This window comes from Aptenodytes forsteri, unplaced genomic scaffold, assembly GCF_000699145.1.
Source record: "Aptenodytes forsteri isolate BGI_AS27 unplaced genomic scaffold, ASM69914v1 Scaffold49, whole genome shotgun sequence".
Lineage (NCBI taxonomy): Eukaryota > Metazoa > Chordata > Aves > Sphenisciformes > Spheniscidae > Aptenodytes > Aptenodytes forsteri.
This window is the reverse complement of record NW_008795125.1, coordinates 764,033-778,964: the sequence shown is the minus strand read 5'-3', so window position 1 is coordinate 778,964 and position 14,932 is coordinate 764,033. Positions and strand designations below refer to the sequence as shown.

Below are 14,932 nucleotides of genomic sequence, written 5' to 3'. Positions count from 1 at the left end.
TTTTAGCAGGGCCTGTTGCAACAGGACAAGGGGGAATGGCTGGAAACTAAAGGGGGGTAGATTTAGACTAGATATAAGGAAGAAATTTTTTATGCTGAGGGTGGTGAAACACTGGCACAGGTTGCCCAGAGAGGTGGTGGATGCCCCATCCCTGGGAACCTTCAAGGCCAGGTTGGAGGGGGCTCTGAGCAACCTGATCTAGTTGAAGATGTCCCTGCTTATTGCAGGGGGGGTGGACTAGATGACCTTTAGAGGTCCCTTCTATCCCAAACTATTCTATGATTCTATGATACTTTTTTCAAAAATGGCATGCATATATCAATAGTTACATTAATATACTGCAATTGGCGAGGGTTCTAAACAGGAAACTTCCATTTCCGTTAGATGCATTTGATTTGACATCATAAATCGTCAGGACTTGTTCTCATAGGGCGTATGAGTGGTTGAGTATAAGTGCCTGCCAAAAATGAAAGATCAACTCTCTTTAGGAGTTACAGTGTAATACCAGCTGGAACTGGCATAAGATAATATTCCTGAAAGTGAATCTGGAATAAGTCTGAAGCATTTCTACAGGAGAAATTTAATAGGACTTTGAGAAGGAAAACTGATACATCACTTCCAAAACATAAGCAAATATGTAGATTATCTAATATTCCTGAAAGTGAATCTGGAATAAGTCTGAAGCATTTCTACAGGAGAAATTTAATAGGACTTTGAGAAGGAAAACTGATACATCACTTCCAAAACATAAGCAAATATTGTAGATTATCAACATCTTTTAGACCTTAAGACTAGTTTCCAGGAAAATGCTACTCTGGAGGTTTGGCTGATTTCTGAACCTTTTGACTTCTACAAGAGACTATGCAGATATCCTGACTAGGTTTAATTGCAGTTGGATTATCTTGTAGTTTACCAACAATTATCCTTTCTTTTTCATCTTTTTTTTTACTGTTTAAATATATTTTATAATTTATGTCTCACATCACCCTAGCAACATAGCAGTTGCTCGGGTAGATGGACCTGGTGAACAGATATGGCAGAAAATCAAGGCATTTGCCCCATTGTGGTTTATGGACAAGGTATAATGAAAAGAAGTTAGAATTTGGAGCTATGAGAAAAATAAGGCTTTATGTTGTAGGCAAGCAGATAAATTAACATAAGCGCAACTGAAAATTAACTGGTCACTTTCTGCATTTTATTGAAATTTTGAAGTGGATTAATCCTCTCAGACACCTGTTTTTTTAGCTGGATATTTTCAAGATCAGTGCATCATACAAGCCTAAAATGCTGCTGGGGATTTTTAAGTTTGTTCCAATTTCATTGGCCTCATGCAAATCTTGTAGCATACCATTGTTACAGGACAGCAGAACAAACAATGCCTTCCCATCCTTCCTGAGAAAGAAAAAAAAATGTTCAAAAAATGACATGAGACTCTTTGCCCAGGCATTTACTGCACATTGAGTTACCGTTGAAGTCTGTCGTTTGAAAAATGAAGATTTCTGCATTTGTTAATTATTTCGTATCCCATGAAATGCTTAATACATGTGGCTGTAATAACACGACTGCTTACATCGACTTCTCTATGACTTCATTCAAGAGAGAAAGTTTAAACACTTCAGGACTGAGATCCTACTTATTTATCTGCCATGGGATTCAGTGTTCCCCTACAGGGCAATGCCATTATTACAAAGCCAGCTTGCTTAAGCAGAGACAGTTATCTACTTTATGAAACTATTTGCCAGTTGATAAATCTCTTCCTCTCATTTACGTTTCAGGAAATGAAACAGATGATAGATCTATTCACAGTTGGTCGATTAGCCTTTTTATTTTCATGCCTGCCACTCCTGTTTTCTGCTTGCTTGTTTCTCAGACCCTGTGAAACATTTATGAATGCTGCCTTTTATAAGTCTTCTGGCAAGTCAGCAACAAGTTCTGCAACAAGTACAGTATTTTGGAAAAGCTCATCTCATCTGTAGAAAGAAAAAGTGCTTTTGAAATAATTCTTTGTATCCGAGAAATCTAAAAGAGACATGATTTATGGTTTAAATCATGATCATCCAATTAATAGACAGGCTACAAAGTAATTTGGATTATCAGTAGAAAAAGGAACAAATGATACTATGTATTTGAACCGGGTTCTGACAAATTTAGAACACAGTTTTTTTGCTTCGTATTGCTATTTTGGTCAGTTCATTTCACTGACTAAAGTAATTTTTAAAATAACAATGAATTCATGGATTCAGTATCTTTCATTTGATAGATTGTAAACATCAGTTTGTTAACATGGATATGCAAGCAGAATGTACATTATGAATTTTAGATCTTGCCTTTACAAATACCTTTACTTACCTATAGTACATTTTTGAAAAATCCACCTTTGCCTCACTTGTCTCCGAAATGCAGACATCTATCTGGACGTCTTAAATGTGATGCTGACTAGCAATGTGTGTGTATATGTAGACACACCCCCATATATACAGGTAATGCATCATAGATAAATAGGGCTGAAAGTGGTCCTAACAGGTCAGCACTACTTCCTTACTCCAGCTGTATTTATTCCCAGAAGCTGTTTGTCTAACATTCTTTATTTCCAAGGAAAGTGTTCTTATATCCTACTCAAGCACTCCAGTCCTTCATTATCCTTGCAAGTAGAAGAATTTTTCTAATTCAAGTGTGAACCCTTGTTGCTGTACTTAAACAACTTATTTCAATAGGTGCTTCTATATGAAGAGCAGGTTACTTAACTCATCTTTTCAATGGCTTATTGTAAACTTCAAGAATACCTGCTCTTCTTTAAACTAACCTACAGCAGTTCAGTCAGTCCTTCCTCACAGGTCATATTTATAGACCTCCAGCCTTTTTCATCATTTTCCTAATGGGTCCGTGGCTTTCTTAAAATATAGTTTCTAAAAATGGGCTTAGTATTTTAGAAGGGGCTTTCCCAGTGCTCAGTGGAGAGGAGGAATTATTTCTTGCATTTTCAGACTTTTTTCTACCTATAACTATGTGTATATCTTCCAGTTTCATTGTCTTTTCATAACAGTAGGATATTTTTTACTCAGGTTATGTTTCCGAGCTACTGTAACCCCTAAAGACTTGCTGCCAAATGACTTGCTCCTTATACTATATTTGTAAATTGATTATTCCTGCTTTTGTGCTTTGTCATATACTTGTCTCTACTGCATTGCATCCTATTTTAATGTCATTTCTTCAATTTCTCATTTTTAATTCTAATTATGTTTGCTAATATATTCACAGTCCTTCCCAGCTCTTTGTTAAATGCAGATTTAATAAGTATGCACTTCATTCTGCTGTCCAAGGTGTTAATAAAAACACTGAATGAACCTGACCCAGGACAAACCTCTGTGAAACCCCATTCAGTTATTCTTTCCTTTTGACACTGAGACATTGATCAAGAATCAGAGAAGTCTAGGCTGGAAAGGACATCAGGAAATCATCTGATCTCCTGTTGCAAGCAGGGCCATAGATTAGGTAATCCATGGCTGTCTCAAGCCAAGTCTTCACTACTTCCAGTGAGGGACATTCTACCACTTCTCTCAGCAACTTATTCCAATGTTTAATAGTTCTTAGGAGGGAGAATTGTTTTCTTATACCCAGGTGGAACTTCTCCTGAAGAAACTTGTGCCTGTTACCTTTTATTCTGTCTCCATGCATCCCTGTGAAGAGTATCTCTATGTTTTCTATAACTACCTTTTAGATAGCAAAGGAGTGTGATTAGATTCCTCCTTGAGGGTTCTGATCTCTAGGTCAAACAAACCCAGTTCCTTCAATCTTTCTTCATCTGTCAAGTTCTCTAGTCTTCTTGGTGGTCTTCCACTGGACCCTTTCCAACTTCTCAATGTCTCTCTTAACCCAGAGGAACCACAAATGGACAGTATTCCATATGTGGCCTAACAAGTACTGAGTAGGGCTGAATAATCACACCCCTTCATCTGGTGGCTCTATTCTTACCGATACAGCCCAGGATAGTTTTTCTGCTTTGCTGCCAAGGCACATTGCTGGGTTTTGTTCAGCTTCCTGTCCACCAAGGCCCCCAGGTGCCTTTCAGCAGAACTGCTCCCCAGACAGTCAGCCTTCATCTGCACTGCTTCTGGGGCTTATTTTATCCCATGTGTAGGACTTTACACTTATCCTTGCTAATACTCATGTAATTCTTGTTGACCCAGTTTTCCAGCCCACTGAGGTCTCTATAGTGGCTCTTTCTTCTGGTGCAGCTACCTCTCCTCCCTCTGCAAACTTGGTGAGTGTGCATCCAACCCCATCATTCAAATCAGTTTTAAAGATATTTAATACTATCAGACTCATTACTGACCCATGAGGAACTCCACTCATAACTGTCTGCCAATTTGACTTTGAGCCTTTAACCACCATCCTGTGAACTCTGCAGTATAGCTCGTTTTCCAAACATCTTGTGGTCAGTATGTCCCAAACATGCTTTATGAAGTTGTGAAGAAGGTGTTGAAGGACGCTGTCAGACATCTTCCTAAATTCAGGGTAAATTATGTCTATAGCTCTCCTCTCATGCACTGAGCGTGTTTTTTCATCATAGGAGGCAACCAAGTTGGTCCAGTTCGACTGGACTTCTGAAGTCTAATATTTATTCTGCTACTTGTCTTTCTCAGGAGGAGGCACTAAATGAATAGGTCTTGCTGCAGTGTTCTTGTGTGTCCTATAGACCAAAACAAAAGCCCAGAAATCTCAAGAGAAATATGGGAATTAGTGATGGAATTAATCCAGATTTGCTCCTAAAAGAAGCTACCCTAGAAAAATAATAAAGTATCCTACCAGAAGAATCTTCCTTTTCTATCATATTCTACTGATACAAACGTGATATTTTTCAGTGTTCTTTTTCTATTAAGTACTACCTAACCACAGAGTTTTTAGGGGTAAAGTCCTTGTAATTTTTTTCTTATGTGATAAACTTTTAAGATAGAGTGCTAGCAAAATCAGCTCTTTCTTTTCCCACTGTGACCAGCCTTTAAACAAAAGTGCTTTTAGTCTGTTAAATATGCTCTGAACCCAGCTCCTGAATTGGTTCTGTCAGGGGATTTGCAGTTTCCAAATTCTAAAAAAAGTTTTGATATGAGATTTCTACAAAGATGTTCATCTCAGTCATGATAGCATTGGAAAACATATAGTAAAAAAAATGTCAGTTTCTGGGAAATATATGGCTAACAGTGAACTCACAGGTACCTTAGCAGTGAATTTCTCTCTAAACTTGCACTTTTGGTATCTGAACACTTTATTGGTCTGATTGTAAGTCACCATCTTCTTGGTGGTGACTAGTCAGGCAGTGAACCAAGTTTACAGTACCTTTGACTAATTGTATAGTAATCACAGGAGGTGCTGTTAGCTCTGCTTCTTACATAAAGCATTGCCAGTAAAGAATTGCTAGTAAAATATTTAACAATATTTTAAAAATATTAACAGCTAAATTTCTACAGTTAGACTTCAGATGTAACATTTTATTAAAAATTTCCATGCCTTGTTAAATACTACATTAAAAGTGTTTATGTTCATGACATCTTTTTTATACATTCTTTAGAATGGAAATACATTGTCATATGTTTAGTTCAGTGGTCTCCAAACTTTTTTGATCAAAGCACCTATATCAGTAAAAAAATTCTAAGCACACTTTCCCAATATATGTTTATTTATTTTTAAGTTATATACATGTACTATGGAAGTTCTAATATTTTCTTCCTGCACCGCAGTGGGTTATCTTGCACAGCCCCTGGGGTGCACACACCCCCCTTTGGAGTCCACTGGTTTAGGTCACATTTTGAAACTTTCCTTCAGAGTCACAAAAATGTCTTTCTAAGAGAACTGTGTCTATCTTGAAATGCATGTTCAGGATCTCTAGAAAGTGTCCTTCATCAAAAGTAATGCTATTCTGAGCCAGATCATCAGCCTTATTTAACTTCTGATTCTTGTACACTTGAGCATAGTGGGAAAAATAAGGAAAAAAAAAAAAAAAGACAACTAGCTTTATTCATTATCCTGAATTGGATCATTAAAAGAAATCTTTCCTCTTTAATTATCACTTTGAAAGGTGTTCTGGGCAGGCAGTGACACATAGATGACTTTTGCTGAAACCTAGTGTGATACAACTGTTAGCTAAGAGATTTTCTCAGGACTCTGAGGGCACCGACAGCCCTTCCTGGTGCTGCCCAGCTCCACCTAAGCAAAGGAAAAAATGAAAGACCTTCTTAATCTGGAAAATTTCAGTGAGGTTTCTTTTGGCAATATTGGGCTTTGTTTACTGTTCCATATGCTCTTAATACACTACTTAGATTTTGAATTCTGAATTCTAACTGTATTCTTTTTATTATTTTGAAATGTGTCATTGCTATACAGTGTGAGCAATAACAGCGATAAAATTTACTGAGACGTTACCTGAATAAACTCATGTAGTATCCAGAATCATTTCTGAATAGCAGCAGCTGTCAGATGTAAACAGATTATTTTTCTTAAAGAACTTTTCTTTTTCTTTGCAACTCAAAATAGATAAAACTAAACTTCTAAAATACCTCCTTTTACTCTCTTGAAGTAAGATATAGCCAAAATATACTCATTACTTTGCTAATAGTGAGCTTCTAGTTTTCATAACCTAGTTAAATCTACAAAAGGTGAAGCTTCTATAAAAAATTTACTATTATCTGCAAATTATTTTCACTATGAACACATATTTACAGGTAGGAGTTATCAGGAATAGGAAGGCTTTTTTGGAAACTTTTAAAGGCTAAATTTTGCAAATGTTAGTGACCAGAAAAGTTCAGTAAACCAAGTGGTTCATTAAAAAAAAGAAAAAAAAAAGTTTTAAGATGATTTAGAATGGGACAGAACTTCGTTGTCATATGTTTAGTTCAGTGGTCTCCAAACTTTTTTGATCAAAGCACCTATATCAGTAAAAAAATTCTAAGCACACTTTCCCAATATATGTTTATTTATTTTTAAGTTATATACATGTACTATGGAAGTTCTAATATTTTCTTCCTGCACCGCAGTGGGTTATCTTGCACAGCCCCTGGGGTGCACACACCCCCCTTTGGAGTCCACTGGTTTAGGTCACATTTTGAAACTTTCCTTCAGAGTCACAAAAATGTCTTTCTAAGAGAACTGTGTCTATCTTGAAATGCATGTTCAGGATCTCTAGAAAGTGTCCTTCATCAAAAGTAATGCTATTCTGAGCCAGATCATCAGCCTTATTTAACTTCTGATTCTTGTACACTTGAGCATAGTGGGAAAAATAAGGAAAAAAAAAAAAAAAAGACAACTAGCTTTATTCATTATCCTGAATTGGATCATTAAAAGAAATCTTTCCTCTTTAATTATCACTTTGAAAGGTGTTCTGGGCAGGCAGTGACACATAGATGACTTTTGCTGAAACCTAGTGTGATACAACTGTTAGCTAAGAGATTTTCTCAGGACTCTGAGGGCACCGACAGCCCTTCCTGGTGCTGCCCAGCTCCACCTAAGCAAAGGAAAAAATGAAAGACCTTCTTAATCTGGAAAATTTCAGTGAGGTTTCTTTTGGCAATATTGGGCTTTGTTTACTGTTCCATATGCTCTTAATACACTACTTAGATCTAATTTTTTGAATTCTAACTGTATTCTTTTTATTATTTTGAAATGTGTCATTGCTATACAGTGTGAGCAATAACAGCGATAAAATTTACTGAGACGTTACCTGAATAAACTCATGTAGTATCCAGAATCATTTCTGAATAGCAGCAGCTGTCAGATGTAAACAGATTATTTTTCTTAAAGAACTTTTCTTTTTCTTTGCAACTCAAAATAGATAAAACTAAACTTCTAAAATACCTCCTTTTACTCTCTTGAAGTAAGATATAGCCAAAATATACTCATTACTTTGCTAATAGTGAGCTTCTAGTTTTCATAACCTAGTTAAATCTACAAAAGGTGAAGCTTCTATAAAAAATTTACTATTATCTGCAAATTATTTTCACTATGAACACATATTTACAGGTAGGAGTTATCAGGAATAGGAAGGCTTTTTTGGAAACTTTTAAAGGCTAAATTTTGCAAATGTTAGTGACCAGAAAAGTTCAGTAAACCAAGTGGTTCATTAAAAAAAAGAAAAAAAAAAGTTTTAAGATGACTTTTCTTTCTTTATTTGAATCTTTAAGGAAAAATGGAAAAAGTTTTGACTACTCACTAGCTGGTAAGACTTTAGTGTATTATGTGGTATGCTAAATTTGCACTTTTTTGCAATTAATACACAAATCCGTTCTCTACATCTATGCATATATATACACACACATATATCTATGGGTTTTTTTTTATATTCTGTATATAAGAACTGTGATGAAAATGCTTTTATATCAATTCAGTGAAAAATACTCTGTTACTAAGCAAGTTCATTATTTTATCTTTTTCCAATTGCTTAACTGGTTTTCACTTTTTCCTATTTCGACTATTCTGAGTGAGTGGCCTTGCTAATAGCTTTCTGAAATTCCAATTAAATTCTGACTTTATCTTTTAATTTATAATATTTTCCATGAAACTCTAGCAAGCTGAACTTTCTTGTTTTACACAGAGCTGAACCTTTTGCACACACTCAGACAGTGATTATATTTTTTTAACAGACTGCATACTTTTAATCAGCTTCCCCATACTGAAGTTGTCCCTTATTTATCTTTGTTCTCAGGATAATACATTGCTTCTTACGCTTTCACAGTTTTGGTGGTGATGATAGATTTTTTTGATGGAGGTTTATAGATATTTATACAACAAACAAACTCTCTTTATTTAAGTGTTAGCTGTACTACCTTCAATATTAAGGACTGCAAAAAGAAAATTATCTTCTTTAATCTTTTCTCTCTATTGACATCTATATGTGATCATAGTTAATTGTTTTCACTAAATTTTATTCTCCTTTAGAGTATATATGACACTTCTATATGCATAATTGTCATTCATGATTTCTCAATGTAGGCTTGCATTAACTTTGTGGTTTTCACATTTTCTCTGGCAGTTAGAAAGCACACATATGCATTGGTAGGATAAGTTTCTATCTTTCAGAAAGTCTTTTGTAATTACAAGGGAAATAGAGAAGTAGACATCTCAGGAAGAAGTTAGACATTTTAAGTGTGTGAGGCAAGGTTATATATTTTACAAAGGAAAAATCTTTATTGACCAGAGACTTTTTAATTCAAAAAATGATACTTGTTTTTAAACTGATACATCAGCTTTTTTTCTCATGGGGATCTATAAATCTCCATTAACTACCATAGTTCTCTATTTATTTTAAATAAATTAAATATAGAGAGGTTATTTTCTCCTATGGATCTATAAATCTCCATTGACTACCATAGTTCTCTATTTATTTTAAATAAATTAAATATATAGAGAGGTTAAATTTCAGCTATTCAAAATTCATTCTGTAGGTCAGAAAAGAAATCATACTCCACAAGGAATATTTCTCCCTTCCCACCTTTGATCACATGACCGATACTCACCAGTTACGACTACAGAGTTGCTATCCTACACATTTTTGTGCAAGCTTCATAATTGCATCTCTGTATGTATCATCTTTGCTTAGCTAAATTATTTGCCGTACTGATCATGTTTTTTTCTTTCTTTACACTAATCTCAATTATAAAATTCATGTGAATCTCTGAAGTTAATAGCAAAACTCATAATAATTTCTGAAGAGCAGATTGGAGTATTGGAACAGCAAAAGCTTTCCACCAATTTATTGATTTCTGTCTCCCACCAAGAGCTGATTCCATGCTTAGAGGACAGTGAGGTCTTATGAGTTGTTTTTGTCTGTTACATATAAAATGAATTAATGATCTTTTTTCTGTGTTTACAATGTGTCTAAAATCAGATCTGGTTCTGTAAGAAAATTTAAATTTTCTCTTCAAATAAAGGTAGTGACTTAGAAATATAAAAAACTTATTAACTCTAAATGGTAGTTCATACATATCGGTGTGTTGTAATTTGCTTCTAGAGAGGTTTTTCGCTTACTCTTTGCAGTGTTGTAAGAATCAGCACAGAGCCATGAGAGGCAGTGCACACTTAGGTGAACTGTCTCGTGAGCAACTACTTGAATTCAGAAGGTTTGTCAAAGAATGTCTTAAAATATATAGGAAGTATTTATAATTTTCAATAAATAAAGCAAAAAGTTTATGCAGACCACTTATGTCTCTGAGAGATTTTTCTAATGATTAATAAAAGCTAACAAAAATTTGTCTTAGTTTTACAATATATATACTACACTGCCTGTAACCTGCAGCACTTTAAAGGTTGCAGCAATCGAGAACAAATCTTCATGTGATCCACACAAAATCAGAGGCAGAGGCAGGGAACTTGTGATACTTATTGAGATAAAGACAACAGGTAATGGGATAAAAGCAAAAATGGGGATATTGAAGGAGAAAGTACAGTATTGAGGTTCTGAGGCAGACATAAATTACTGGGTAAAGAAATCACATAAGAATTTTTTTGATTGTATTTTATTGGCAAACTGTGGATTATAGGCTTGAACATAAAATATTAGTATATTAGAATATTGTATTGTCATATTACAGTAGAACATTGTTTTCACTACAGTTATTGCTGAACAGAAAGTACTCTGATATTTGCCAAAAACACAGATGTGTTTTGTTCATCAGTCACTTGACAAATGCAGTGAGATCAATCATATATAGCCATTAAAACCCTAAAGGCATACATGTTTCTCCCTTTATCTCCAAAGAAATTCAGTATTAACCCATAACATTTCAGTAGTTTATGTTGCTGCATCAGAAGCCTTCCTAAACTGTAAATAAGTATAGCTAATAGCTTCATCTTTGCAGCTTCTTATATTTGTATTTTCAAATGAATGAAGATCCGTATTTTAATCACTCCTTTTTTCCGCCTTAACCAGACTTTACAAGACCAAGTGATTGGTTTAATTTGTGATTTTTAATTTGTGATTCTTCTGGATTTCAGACTATGGTACTGAAAGCAAATGTCTGTTAGGAATATTTGAAATGAGTATGAATAATAGAAATCAGAAGTCAAAGACACCTTTTATCAGGACCATTCCACTATAGAATGACATGGCTTTCCTTTGAGACCTTCACTATGAGGCTACCCTGAGAAAAGGCAGCAAACACAACTCATAACTCTACCACAGCATACACACAAAGGAGATGTGCTTAATGTCCCAACTCTGCCCCAAAGGATGAACACACATGTTCACATGGAGCAGCAGATTGTGTCTAGAACACTCACTGTTTTCCCTCTCGTGACTTTCTTCCCACACACAGATCTGAGCTGCAAGAGTCACACAGTTTTTTTATTAAAAACATAGACGAAAAGCTGTGCTCAGCATTAGTTTTACTTATGACCTCAATGGCTTCAGTTACTGATCATAAATGAGGAGCCTTCCTCTCATCTCCCTCCTCTCTCCTTGTTTTCAGGCTTCTAGTGTGGCTTTGAACAGACTCTTCACCAGAGTATTGCTTCTCTGAGGGGTAAAAGTGGTGCAGGTTGGGTGGAAAGAGTGACATTCTTTATAGAGGGTAATGGGAGGGAAGGAACGAGTCTTCATCCAGCAGCAGCTGAATCCTCCTGTGTTCAGTTTTGATCAAATAAGCACGCTTTGTAAAAGTGCAATATAACTGTATGGTAATTTCATATATCTTAATGTGAATTTTTTTTATTCAGTTAAGCAAGATGGTCTGTCAGAATACAGAAGAAGCAATAATTATTTAGCTTCTGCAGTTTATTTGTGGTGTCATAATAATCACTGGAGAAATAGGATAAGCTCATGTTTAGCTGAGGTGGCTTGTCAGTTCTACAGCCTCATACAGGAAAAGTGAACCAATAGTGCATTCAACAAAGATCTGAATATCAAGGAACCAACAATAAAACTTTTATTGACTTCAGCAGACTATGAATTTAGTGCCTTAAAAATGTCATGCTCAAGCAGAAAAGACACAGTTTATGTCCTTGGTGTTATTTGTGATGTGAGATGCAACCTACAGTAAATAAGGATATCAGTTTGTTTTATTTAAGATATGCTACTGTAAATAACCATCCAGACCTTGATTTGTAAACAAATGCCCTCTGTAGTCTTTAAAAATAGATAACACTATTTTGTGTAAGTCTAACTTTTACAAGTTTCCTTTGAAGTTTTCAGTGCTTCAGCCATTGGTTCAATGGGTTCGACAGTGGTTACAGCAGAAAAAATGCTGACATGCCATACACCAATACATGTGCACAAAAAAATGAACAGTGATAAAAGTGATCTTTGTGTTCTACTATATAAACTCTTGTCTTTCAAGACATTAGTGAAGGTAATGACATAAGTTATTTCTTGAAGTGTTCTTTTAAAAATAAATAGAGCAGTTTCTCTTACTGTACTTACTCTTTTTCTCCAAATACATTAATTTTTTTTTAAAGTTCATAAGCTTGGACACAAGAGAAAGTCTATTTTACTTTGTCAGAATAACTAAATATGAATATTCTATTATATAAGATCATTCTATTTTTGGTCAATGGTATTTTAACCCTTCACATCTTGATTAATGTAAGTTAGAGCTTGGTTTATGAATCTGCTACATGTATTTTGTATGTGAATTAAAAGGTAAACTTTCTTTTTGCAGTCAAGACTTGCGGATCCAATCTTCAGGGACCTGGAGGCACTTTCACGTCACCCAATTTTCCATTCCAGTATGACAGCAATGCTCAATGTGTGTGGGTCATCACAGCTATCAATACTAATAAGGTAAGTTTAAAATTCTGGCTTTGCTTTAAAAAAACAAAACAAAAGCATATGTAGACCATGACATTTTTCACAATGATGATTTATCTCTATAGTCCAGCTGGTGTATTGCAGACATTTCTAAGAAATGGTTGATGTTAGATGGGTATGGACAGATGTTAAAACCTGTTGTTTCCCCTAAGAGTGTTTTGGTTTTTGTATGCCAAGTAGATGCCATCATGTTTTTATGTGATTCTCTAAATGAATTCCCAGAAGCAACTACCCAATGTTATGAAGCAATGTCATGGGACCACTAATACTGTTATAATCAGTAGAACTGTTTTGTGTATAAGACTGTTTGTATCATGTTTGGCCTTAGACTATGTGAGAAGTCACTGAAGTTCATGAATTCACTTTCACTTCATGAAGGACTATTCTACAGTTCTGTAATTTATTTCATTGTCTGAACCACTGTATAAAATCCCATATACTTTATACCTACATTTTAAACCAAAAGTATGAGGAGTTCTGATAATGCCAGATGAGTCAATGTAGAGCAATAAAACTAAGTTATGATACCAGTTGTCTTTAAATTCAAGAGCTAGGTTCCTGGCAGCAATGGCTATATTCTATTTCCAGGTGCATCATTTTATCTGAACTGAGTGTAATGGACTTGTTTATATGTAATTAAAAAAAAAATTAGCTGTGCAGCTCAGGAATGTTTTATAAAGGACTATCAACAACTGTGCTTGCTGCTACAGGGGCATATTCTACTTCCTAATTTCTGTCTTATATTGCCATATGCATCACACTCCATTAACTGATCAGAGAGGCCTAGAAGGCCTACCCCTTTACACCTGAGTTTATTAACCAGGAAGCCAGAGGACTCAGTGAAAACCTGATTACATTTCAGAAGCCATTTAGCTACATTGGTGCATTTCACTCTCTAATCTTACAAAATCCTGTGTGGAAGTCATCTTTATGTTCCACTTTGGAAGAAGAAAAAAGGATATTTAATCAAGTGATTAGAATATTCATAATGAAGACAGTAGATGTGTTGGGAGGGAGAGGGTTGTTTGTTTGTTTTATCCTTGTTCCAAAGACTGCTAATCCAATTTATCCAATTTATAGATCATCAAAAATGTGTCAAGAGTCATGGAAAGATGATGCAGTCTCTGTCCCACAGATGGGCACAAAGTTCAAAAGTAATAGTTAAGGTCCATTTCTCTGGCCCAAAGAAGCTTCATATTTTTATTTCTTTAATGAAAAACTGTTAGTGAGCAAGATGAAATCTGTGCATATCTAGAATTTCTGAGAGCAAGTTCCATCAAATATGGCAGTGGAGAGAATTTAGCATCGTATTGTTTGAGGAAATTAAATGCAGATCTTACACTTTGAACAAGTGCTTTAAATGGCTTGAAAACCACCACTGAGCTGTTGTATAGAATGAAAAACTGTTTCCTGATGTTCAGAAGGAATCTCCTGTGTTTCAGTTTGTGCCCATTGCCTCTGGTCCTGTCACTGGGCACGACTGGAAAGAGTTTGGTTCCATCTTCTTTACATCCTCCCTTCAGGTGTTTATACACATTAAGATCCACCTGAGCCTTCTCCTCTCTAGGCTAAGCAAGCCCACCTCTCTCAACCTCTCTTTATATGAGAGGTGCTCCAGTCCCTTAATCATCTTAGTGTCCCTTCACTGGACTCTTTCCAGTAGCTGCATATCTCTCTTGTACTGGGGAAGTGCAGTTGTTAGGCTTGTTTTCCTTTCTCTCAAAACACTCAAGAGATCAAGACATTCCATGTGTATAAGTTCCAGTTCTAATGAAAACAAAATAAACCCGCTCTTTAGTCAGAGGTCATGCCTGCAATAGTTCAAATAAAAGGTTTTTAAAAAGTTATTTTATATTGGATTTTTTTTCTGAAACTGTAATTACTACAAAATAGCATATTAGCATAGCATGAAAACTGTTCCAGGCCCTGATTGATAAAAATATATAAGGATACACCCAGTTTTAATATTCGGGGATGAACCAGAATTCATAGGTTGAACCTCTGCTGGTTCAGTAAAGTATTTCAGTGTGTCATGGTTTAATCCCAGCCAGCAACTGAAGACCATGCAGCCGCTTGCTCCCTCCACCCCGGTGGGATGGGGGAGAGAATCAGAAGGGTAGAAGTGAGAAAACCATGAGTTGA

At 35.5% G+C, this 14,932-nt stretch overlaps 1 protein-coding gene across 1 annotated transcript in view; it reads left to right on the top strand.

Moving 5' to 3' along the window:
• The window catches only part of CSMD3 (CUB and Sushi multiple domains 3), an 838,052-nt gene that overhangs the window by 359,298 nt on the left and 463,822 nt on the right, over positions 1-14,932 (top strand). Inside the window, exon 11 of the mRNA XM_009277245.2 lies at positions 12,642-12,763. Coding sequence (XP_009275520.1) covers positions 12,642-12,763 — 122 coding nt within the window. The remainder of the gene's footprint in view (positions 1-12,641; positions 12,764-14,932) is intronic.